This window comes from Acanthisitta chloris, unplaced genomic scaffold (genome assembly GCF_000695815.1).
Source record: "Acanthisitta chloris isolate BGI_N310 unplaced genomic scaffold, ASM69581v1 scaffold30125, whole genome shotgun sequence".
NCBI lineage: Eukaryota > Metazoa > Chordata > Aves > Passeriformes > Acanthisittidae > Acanthisitta > Acanthisitta chloris.
This window is the reverse complement of record NW_008672612.1, coordinates 50,069-60,887: the sequence shown is the minus strand read 5'-3', so window position 1 is coordinate 60,887 and position 10,819 is coordinate 50,069. Positions and strand designations below refer to the sequence as shown.

At 50.6% G+C, this 10,819-nt stretch overlaps 1 protein-coding gene across 1 annotated transcript in view; it reads left to right on the top strand.

Moving 5' to 3' along the window:
• Positions 1–5: 5 nt before the first annotated feature.
• PYGB (phosphorylase, glycogen; brain) overlaps positions 6–10,819 on the top strand; it is a gene marked incomplete at its 5' end in the record, with an annotated part of 16,761 nt that continues 5,947 nt past the window's right edge. The window contains 7 exons of the mRNA XM_009074592.1: positions 6–83; positions 2,141–2,242; positions 4,207–4,285; positions 5,088–5,191; positions 6,472–6,603; positions 9,081–9,192; positions 10,304–10,386. Of these exons, the coding sequence (XP_009072840.1) occupies positions 6–83; positions 2,141–2,242; positions 4,207–4,285; positions 5,088–5,191; positions 6,472–6,603; positions 9,081–9,192; positions 10,304–10,386 (690 nt within the window). The remainder of the gene's footprint in view (positions 84–2,140; positions 2,243–4,206; positions 4,286–5,087; positions 5,192–6,471; positions 6,604–9,080; positions 9,193–10,303; positions 10,387–10,819) is intronic.

The window sequence follows — 10,819 nt, the reverse complement described above, 5'->3', positions numbered from 1 at the left end:
TCGCGCTGGCCCACACGGTGCGGGACCATCTGGTGGGGCGCTGGATCCGCACCCAGCAGCACTACTACGAACGGGATCCCAAGGTGAGCCCCGGGGGGACGAGGGACCGGGGCGCGGCGGCTGTGCCTTCCCCATGGGTGTCTCCATGCCCCCCCCGACAGGTATCATTGTGGACGTGATGCATGAGCATTCCCACAGCCTTGTCCCTTCCGTGCACCTGGCTGTGGCCGTGGCCCCTTGCCGTGGCCATGCCACTCGTGCATCCCACCATGGATTCATTGTCATTTACCGTCCCTCACACGCACCCTGCTGTGGCCGTGTCCCCGTGGACATTGCCACGGGCGCCTACCTTGTGTCCACCTTGCTATGGCAAGCCCTCACACATCTCACAGTGGCTATGTCCCTGTGGGCATTGCCACGGCTCTGTCACTTGCATGCACCTGTGTCCCCACGGGCATCACCATAGCCATGTCCCTTATGCAGTTGGCCATGACTCTGTCCCCACAAAAGGTTTTGCAGCACTGTCCCCCCTCAGGCAACCCCACAACTCTGACTTCCTGCACCTTGTTACTGTTATGTCCCCTGTGATCCCACCATGGGCACGTCCTCACACAGGTCTTGCTGCTGCCAGCTCCTCTGCACGCTTCAGTGCAGCCACATCCCGTACTCATGTTATCATGCTGGTGTGCCCTGTAAGCATCGTCACCTCCATGTCTCAGTATATGTCTCAGCACAGCCACGTCCTGACTTCATTCCTGCAGAACGCGCAGGCAGCTCAGCTTTGAGGCTGGAGAGAAGTTTCTTGCCTTGTGAAAACCAGACAAGCTCTCCCCGCTCACCAAACCCCAGGGTTCCTCCTCACTTGTCAAGTCAGGATGGCAATGCTGGATATGTTGGGGGCTGCAGGACATTATTCAGCCTTAATCCTTTTGAATTATGACTCGATCCAGAGCTTGACAGGAGAGCCACAGAGAGCAGGTGTGTACTTCGAAAGGCACATACCTTCCCAGCATGCAGGCAGCTGCCTCCCTGAGTCAGCTCTTTTCCTGAGGTTATGAATATTGCCTTGACACAAGAAACAAAGTGCAGTTCCATGACAGAATGGCTGCACATGCACTGTGAGTTATGCTGGTGCGTGAGGCTCTCCCTTTCATCCTTACTCACATAAACATGCCCTGATCCGTATTGCTACACCAACAGAAGGGATTGTACGGATCCCATAGAGGCTCAGAGGAGCTTGGAGTGGGTTTGCTTACTGTCCCCTGCACTCAGATTTTCACTAGAAACATGTTACCTGTGGGATAATGAAAGGAGCAGAGGTGGCAGAGTGGGTAATCCTGCTGCTTAGCAGGGAAAGATCCAAGCAGCAAAGGAAAAAGTTTCAAGAAGCACAAATTAAAGTCAGGTTATTGCTCTGCTAAAAATTCCTGTTTATTTATAGAAATATCCACAGTGATAAATCTGAGTGAGGGCAAAAGTTTGCACAGCCTGCTTCTCATCCCACAAACAGGCTTTCGTTAGCATTCACGGCACAGACACAACTCCTCTCAAACTTGGAAGGTCACTGCAGAGCACAGTTGTGCCGGGAATCCTGCCACCCGTGTGACACTTTATTTGTTCAACAGGGCAAAATGTGGGGACAACAGGAGGACCCATGTGATGGGAGTGCTGGAAAATTGCTAGCAGGAAGGCACTGGTCCCGAGCCCAGCCAACCTACATGGGCCAGGGGGCTCACTCTGGCTTTCAGGAGGTTCTGGATCAGCTTCAGTCCAGCATGAGAAAACTTTAAAAGCCCAGTGTAAACATCAACTCAGCTGAGCCTGACAGTGTATAAATATACCATTCAGCATCCTAGATAATTCTTGCCCCAAGTTAATTAGGGAAACACTTAACAGGCAGCAAGATTTTTCTATAGAAGGCTGTTGGCAGGGCGATGCGTGGCGGAGGGTTGGCTGCCGTCCCGCGTGAGATTCTTCTGACAAACAACTGTGGTGCGTGGTGTTTGGGAGCAGGCGCCAAGAGCCAGTCTGGGAAGACATCTCTGCTCTGGAAAATACTTTGGTCTGCTCTTGATTTTAAGCAATTTCAGTGACAGCAAAGTGTTGTGCTGTGTGTAAGCTTCTTGCTTTGCCTCCCCAGCGCATTTACTACCTGTCCCTGGAGTTCTACATGGGTCGCACTCTGCAGAACACCATGGTGAACCTGGGCCTGCAGAATGCTTGCGACGAAGCCATTTACCAGGTAAAGTCTTGGGGGTACCAGGGTTCCCCTGAGGTACTGGCCAAGGTTTTCCATGCAGATGGCTGGTTATTGTTCTTTCTCAGGGCTTCATCCCAAAGGATATGTTATTTAGACTATATAAAATGAGGCTTGGCCCTCTCTTAGTGTTTTTCATTGCCTAGAGAAGAGAATGGGGGGACCTTGGAGCTGGAGTATGGTTTTTTCAAACCATCATTTTCCTGTAGTGGATGGGAAACCCCAAGAAAACAACACCCAGTATCCCAAAAGACTAGGGAGTCACAGGCTGCAAAGACCTTTCCATTAGTAGGAGAGGTGGTGGCTTATCACAGGAGATTGTAGTCTAATGCAAGAGGCTGGGCCAGAAGAGGAAACCGGAGTACCAAAACACCAAATTACAGTTCATACATAGAGGTACACAAGGCACAGCAGCAGCCCTGCCAGATAAAAGCTAATCATTGGGAAGGGTGAAAGGGGGGAAAACATTTGCTTGAAGTAAAATGCCATCAGATGATTTCCAACTGGAAAAAAACCCACAGTTGCGTCCCACCAAGGCAATCACAAATGGGAGGCTGTGGTTTGTTGTCTACAAGGTTACTTGCAGCAGCACAGTGACCTCTTTTGACAGAAGGTGAGTTTTTTTGGTTTTCTCACCCAAAGACTTTATTTCTCCTCTTCCCCCCTGCCCCACCAGATTGATCCATTTTACGCTTTCTAGCAGAAGTTAGGCTTGGTCACTGTTTTTCAAAACGAGGTGCTACAGTTGCTGATGAAACAGCCTGGCGAGCACTTTCTCTGCCAAGAGATGGGATGTCCAGGGAGGGACCTGACATGTTTCCTCTCTGAGGTATCCTGCCTCGAAGGGAAGGCTGGGGTTTTTTTCAGGGAGGATCCTCTAGTTCCTTTGCAAGGCATTTCCATTTCCAACATGTGAGCAGAGGCTTCCCTTGCTGTAGCCTCTGGCATGTGGAGCTCATCATGGCCAATGGCCAGGTGGGATGGGACGTCTAGTAACCAGCATGGCTCTGTCACTGAGAGCATTTGCCTCAGTTTCTGTGGCTCCATCACCCTGTGCATGAGGATTTTCTACCTTGTGGTTGCAGACTGCTGAAGTGCTGGGAAAGCCATTTGGGGAGCAGCCATGGTGTTGGCCTGACTCTCTGCTGTCCCCTGAGAGGCAGCATCTCTTGACTTCTGGAGAGTCCTTGTGGCTGACCTTCATCCAACAGTGGCCCCCAGCCAGAGAACAAATAGCCCAAGGGAAGCAGGCAACTACTCCAGCCATAGACTGTGGGGACAGAGCTCAGCAGCAGTCTGGGCAGGATGTGGAAAGCACAGAGAGTGATGGTGAATGCTGCAGTAACTGCTGGTCATGCTCTTCCTCAAGGACCTGATGGGCACAAGCAGAGGGGCAATGTTCCTTGTCCAGGCAGAACTCGGTGGTCCCTTGCACAGTGGCTTAGCCACTCACCATCCTGTCTCCAATGGCAAGTTTGGTGGAAGGGCCTCCTGGCCTCCTGCCAGGGGAAAAGTGTTTTGTTTGGGGTCTCTAAGGAAATGGTGATGGATTGTTTTCCAATTAATTGGGCTGCCCAAGGACCAAGGGGCTGTTGAGCTGCTTTGTGGGGAAGGCTGGGGACAGATGCAGAGACCCCATGGGCTGAATTTCCCCCAGTGTGGGTGGTTTGGGGATCTGTGTTTGCCCTCCTCAGAAAGCAGCTCAGGACATGGGGTTTGTGTTTGGGGTCTCTAAGGAAATGGTGATGGATTGTTTTCCAATTAATTGGGCTGCCCAAGGACCAAGGGGCTGTTGAGCTGCTTTGTGGGGAAGGCTGGGGACAGATGCAGAGACCCCATGGGCTGAATTTCCCCCAGTGTGGGTGGTTTGGGGATCTGTGTTTGCCCTCCTCAGAAAGCAGCTCAGGACATGGGGTTTGAAACATGCTCTTTTTTTCTTTCCCTAATAGTTGGGTTTGGACTTGGAGGAGCTGGAAGAAATTGAAGAAGATGCTGGGCTGGGAAATGGAGGCCTGGGCCGCCTGGCAGGTAATACAGGGAGACAAGAGCTCCTTTCTCATTAAGAGTGCATGGGGACCCAGGGTGGTGTGCCTGGAGGCTGTCACACCCTCACCACTGACATCTGTCCCACAGGCCTTCAGCAGTGTGGTACCCTCCTGCCTGGTCCTGGCTGGCCAGAAACAAGCCCCCTCCCCAGTGACAGCATCCAGATGTAGGTGTGCATTCTGTAGCACAGGCTGTGGCTGAAAGAGGCTGTCTGGAGCCTTTGTTCTCACCTCCCTGTGAAAGCTCTCACTTCTCAGAGGCACTCAGCAGCTCTCACGTAGGCAGATTGTTGCCTGCTATTTTAGTCTGCCTGTCCCATGGGACTGATGGAGATAAGAGCTCCCTAGAGCAGTGTAAATGCGGGGACTGATCTTTACCATAGCTGCCTGGACTGAAGGCTGGAAGGGTTTCCTTTGGAAGTAATAATAGCCAAGCAGCTGGTGGCTCAGTGGGTCAGGGTCAGAAGCTCTGCTGTACTGGGCAGACAGGCTGAGAGCAAAGCACGAGCACCTTGGGCAAGATAAGAAGAGCTCTCACTGCAGCAAGGCTGGATTTGTGGGTTTGGTGACCTGTCCTTGTCATCAACAATTTTTGAGGGGTTCTTGGTAGCTCAGCAGGACATGCATAGGGTCCTGCTACAGTCTGTCTCTATCTGTGCCTTCCTCTGAGTAAATAAACATTTCCAGCATCATTGGTTGTGGCAGTTCATGCACAGCACACCATAGCCAATGCAGCAAGCGATGAGTGAAGTTCCTTGCAGCATGATGATGCTTTGTTCTTCCAGCCTGTTTCCTGGACTCCATGGCCACACTGGGGCTGGCAGCATATGGTTACGGCATCCGCTATGAGTTCGGTATCTTCAATCAGAAGATTGTTGATGGCTGGCAGGTACACTGACAAACTCAGGTCACCCTTTCTCCCTCTGTTTCATGCTGCAGTGGCCACTTTTGCCTCTGGGCAAGGCCTGGCCACACAAAAGGCACTGCAGTGCCTTGAGCTGCTCCTAAATTGGATGTTTGAGTCCATCACTGCACAAGACGGTGTGGGAGTTGAGCCACAGGGCATGGCTGAGACCAGAGGTCTCCCTGCCCGGGGCTCCATGGCACAACTGCAATAACCCCAGAGTCCCATCCAGCCTGGCAGTGAGTGGGCAAGGAATCAAGTTAAGGATGGAGATGTGCCTAAATACCTCATGAAGGTGTCTGGTGGAGGATGAATTTGAACATGATGGAACACGGGCAAGTGCCTGGGGTGCTGCTGCACCTGTGGGTTCCCTGGTACACTGGCAGTCAGGGCTTAAACAGGGACTTTTCTGTAGGATTAGTGATCATATTTTGCAAGAGAAAATAGGGTAAAAAAACTGCCCCAGCAGGCAGTTTCCCTAGTGTATGGTAATGGTTTCCACTAGGAGACTTGCCTTGCTTTTGAGCATAAAGGACCATTTTCCCCCCTGAAAATAGCTCTCCATAAGTTAGGGAGGGTGAGAGGTTTGAGGGTTGTTTTTTCCTCCTTCTCCACAAAGAAGCTGCAGTGGTAGGCCCTATAAATGGTGAAAACAGGAGGGGAAAAAAGCTTCCATTCTATTTGACTTAATGTTACTTAAAAAAGAACAGGGGTGGTGGCATGCTGTGTTGTGGCTCAGACCTGCCCACCCCACTCCTGCAGAGAAATGCCTGGAGGCACAAGGCATCTCTCCAAGTGCCGTAGCTAGTCTGGTTCCTGGATAATTCCAGCCCTGGCAACTTTGTTCCTGTTGCTGCTGTTACGAGCTGAGAGGAGAAACCCTGCAGAGGGCAGAGCAGTTACCAAGACCCGGGTTACAGAGTGTGGCTTGTGGCCAGAAACAGCACCAATGAGTGCCACATCCCATGTATTCCACAATATCCACAATCAAACTGGATGTAAAGGCATGGAGACAGACTGAGTGCAGCAGTCTGTGCAGTTTGGATGGTTTAAACCTGAACAGCGCTGCAAAGTCCATAGAGGCATAGTTATTTATACCAGCTGGGATGCAGTCATCCAAGTTTCTGAAAGCCCAGCTGTCCTCTAGAGGCCTCCGCATATCCATTTTAAAAGCTTTGCTTTAAACTGGTCTCCCTTTGGAGAGCTTAGTTTAGCCTTCTTTTAGAGATGCAAGCCACCCCTTGAACCCCATTTGCCTCTTGCAGGTGGAGGAGGCGGATGACTGGTTACGCTATGGCAATCCCTGGGAGAAAGCTCGCCCAGAGTACATGCTCCCTGTGCACTTCTATGGCCGTGTAGATCACACTCCTGAGGGTGTGAAGTGGATCGACACCCAGGTACCAACGTCTGTCTCCGTGCTGGGCTGGGGGAGGCCAAGCAGGGTAGTGAGGAGGGGGAGTGTCTGACCCCAGGCTGCCTGAAGTGTTCAGGCTTTGCTTCTCTCCCAGGCTGGCTAAACTCTCTCTGTTACCTTTGCACTTACAAAGGTGACTTTGTAGCCTACAGGATTTGAGAAAATTAAAATTTTGTCAATTTGTTGCAGCAGAATTTGAGTAAAAAGAAGGGTGATACTCAGCAACTTCAGATCAGTTGGGCCCTCCTTCTCTACTGATCTCCAGGGTGAAGCCTCACGGGCTTGGGTGTTGGAGGAAGAGTGTGTCCCTGGCAGCTCTGCTAGGCCATCACTCACTCACACCCAGGAGTTTTGCAAGTGGTCCTGGTGCTGCTGCTGTGGTTGGGGATTCATCTCATGAGATGGGCTTGGAGCAGTCCTGTGGGTGTTTAACTCCTGTGATCAGAGCAAGTTCCTCTTTCCCACAGCAGCCTGATGGGCAGAGTGCTGTTAGGGGGGAGGCTGGAAGTGTGGTTTCTAGTTTTCAGTCTGCCTGGAGGCCTTGTTTTGTGGCATCACCAAGAGCAAAGGCTCCTTCAGCCTTCCACAGTTGGGGAGGTAATGCTGTGCTTTAGGAGCACATGCTTGCTCAGGGCATGGGCTGCTGCATCATAAATGCATTCCCATCTCGCAGCTATGAAGAAGTATAGATTTATTAAGAGGATTGAAGATGCTTCAGCCTCTCTTGTCTATGCACTGCTCTAGATAAAGGAAGAACAATTAATTTCTCCCTGTTCCCATGATGTTCAATAGTCTCAGACTGATGAGACAGCTCAGTTCATCTAAATAGTTCACAGTCATAAAGCCCAGCCATTCCATTCAGTGCCAAGAGCTGAAGCTCAGTTGCAGAGTCACCAGGGCCTGCTGAGAGGAGAAATAAACCAAATCTTTTTCCAGGGTTCTGGTTGCTGAGGGCTATGCAGTTACCCAGGCTATTCCCAGGACAAACAGGGCAGGAGCTCAACACCACAGCCCTGTGAACAGCTTGGAGGCACTGTGCCAGAGCTCTCTGGTCCCCAAGTGCAGCAGGCATCCTCTTGAGGACCAAATACCATTGCATTTCAACACACAATGCTGAACATGCTCTTCTGATCGTGGTGGTAGTCCAGGGTTTCAGGGATCCCAAACACTGCATCCTACAAGGAGATGAATTTTCAGATAATGCTGTTAAGGGAACAAGTTGGAAAGGCTCAAAAAAGCCGAAGACGCAGTCTCCAAATATAGCATTGCTGAGTTCATGTGATGTGTGCCCCAGTCTCTGGGCAGGTTCTCTGCCTGCTTCCATGTTCGGAGCTGGTAATAGCAGCCTGGAGAGCCTGAGCTCTTGCTGATTCTCCCCAGAGGAGAGATGTTGTTGATGCCAGCACAAAGAGGCTGTTTAGAACCAACATGCTGATCTGCCTGGGTTTTCGTTGCTCTGTGAGCAGTTCCCTGTTCTCTACTGCCTCTGGCGGCTTTGCTTGGGGACAGCTTCTAGCTGCTGCACTGTCCTGCCAGTTCAACCAACTTGTTCAGGAGGATGCTGGCTCCCCCTTTGCCAGTGTCAGAGAGGTGACCCAGGTTTTGTGAGCCTTAGTCTGCAAGCATCATTCAGCTCTGCTGGCACAAACCCTTGGCCTCTTTTTTCCAAGCTGAGGTCGGGGTGCCTTGCCTTGTTGGCAGCAGGTCTGAAGGCACGCAAGTTTTGGCACAACAGTGAGTTGGAGCACACAAGTTTGCAAACAGACCCATGCCTTGGCTGGCTAATGTCATCTGCACTGGAAGAGTGCAGTGTTGCTCCCTGTAGCCATGTGTGCAGCATCCTGATGCTTAAGCATCATCTGTAAACTGCACGAATAGTTGCACACTCACATTCAGTTCAGGTGCTGGAGATCTCAGTGGATTTATCCAGGCAGGTTCAACAAACCCTGAGTATTGGGTGAATGGCTTTGGGTATGGTGCTGCAGTGGTAGGGTTTGGTCCTGGCAGACTGCAGAAGGCTAATGGGCAGGATTCAGGCTGTGGAGTTTATCTCAGATGGAAACGCAAAGGTCCCAGCTGCCCTGGCTCTACCCGAGCATAGACAGAATCACAGTGGCCAGCTGAGGATGCTTGCAGTGCTCTGGTCAATAACTAATACACCAGTTGGTATAAGAAGGTCAGCAGGTTGCTTGCAACTCTCTTTTGCATTTCATTGGTTGGTCAGTAAAGCTCTGGACAGCTCTGCTTCTCCTATGAATGTTTTCCCAGTAGGTGGTGGAAGTGCCTGTGGTAGCAGGGAAGTCTGTGAAGCTCAGCAGGTGTTTTAGTAAGGTGAGGTTCTTACCACAGCCAGGAGTTGTCTGTGTCCTCTGGGTTCTTCCTGCAGAGATTTCAGCCACTTTTCCACCTTCTCTGAGGCCACTGTGCTGCTAACCAGAGGGGGATACTGTCCTTTTGCAGATTGTCCTTGCTATGCCTTATGACACACCAGTGCCAGGATACAAGAACAACACTGTGAACACCATGAGGCTGTGGTCTGCGAAGGCACCCAATGACTTCAACCTCCGAGAGTGTAAGTCCTGTGCCCTCACTGCCGTTCTGGCCAGGCTGGGACACAGTTGTTCCTGTGTGCATAGCACCTGGCACAGCAATTCCCATCTGGCCTGCTTTATCTGTATTTCATAGCTCCCTCCAAAAGATAGCATTGTGTGCACATCCATGGATCACACTACCTCCAACCACTTCCAGAGCCCTCATGCACCAGGACACCCATCCATACTCCTTCCATTCCCATCAGACTTACAATGCTCTCACAATCCACCCTATGCCTTCCCCCAGTGACAGACCACCTGCCACCAGATTGTTTTCATCACCAAATGAGCTGCAAACCTGCCAGGAAGGTTCATTTCTGTGCAGCATCATCCATTAGTGCCTAAGGAAGAAAGCAGCACAGCCCACCTTACTGTTGGTTTGCTTTAGATGTATTTTCCAGGCTCTCTTTGTAGTGCTGAAGAGCAGATACAGGGCAACTAACATACCACATGTCAGTGCTAGGTTGTTATGGAGGGGGAAGGATTTAGACAAGACTTATTTGATTTATTTTTCCATACTGGTGAGTGCTGAGATGCATGTTTCTAAGCAGCCTTCCCAGGAGAACTTGTGAGACATGGGATGATGGCCTTAAGTGTCCTCAGTTCTTGACTGGCAGCTGTGAACTGGGTTTTGATGAGACTTTTGTACCCTTTAGGAGTTGAGTGTGATTGTGGTGTTTGTGCTTCCTTGCCCAGCCCCATAGAATCATAGAATCAACCAGGTTGGAAGAGACCTCAAAGATCAAGTCCAACCCTACCATCATTCTCCTTTGTTCTTAACCAAGATGGCTCGTGACTTGCTTCCTTGTTTTGCCTTCTCTGACTGCTATCTCTCTTCAGTTTCTGTCTGTCCTTACTGTTATGTGTGCCTTGAGAAGCACATGGAGCTGTGTCTTTCTCTTATCCTATCTCCTCCTGTCACTCTGGTGCCTTTCATATATGTACATTCCCAACATATTCCATTAATACCAGCCGGAATGTTCCTGTTATAAAAATCTCTCTACAAGAGAAGAAAAAAAAGCACAATGTCAGGGACCTGCCTGAATCTCTACAGCTGCTGCAGTGCTGTCTGTATTTCTCTCTTGACTGCAGTCAACATGGGTGACTACATTGAGGCAGTGTTGGATCGAAACCTGGCAGAAAACATATCCAGAGTCCTGTACCCAAATGATAACGTAAGTGACTCTCTTACCTCTCTTCCCTGTTGCTCAGAATCATCCTTCCTACAGCTGTGTCTCCTAGTTTGCGAGCACTGGATATTCATGACCACCTGATGTTTATTGTTCTGGTTTGAGGATTTTAATACAATAGGTTGTCCCAGTGAACAGACACAGCTGCTGGCTCCAGAGGGTCTCTGCTGACTGATGGGAGCTGAGTCTGACCCACATTGTGTAGCTGCTCTGTTCCCTGCTGCAAGGACGGAAAGAAATATTACTCTTTCAACTTCAAGGCAGTTGCCAATTTACACAGGGGGGACTAGTTTCCATCCCCAGTTCAAGGGATTTCTCACTGCAGGGGCTGTCCCAGGCCAAGCACTCACTGGGCACTGTGTCCAAAAGGGAAGAGTCCTCACTGTCTAGTCACGTATTAGCATCTGTGCTGGAAAAG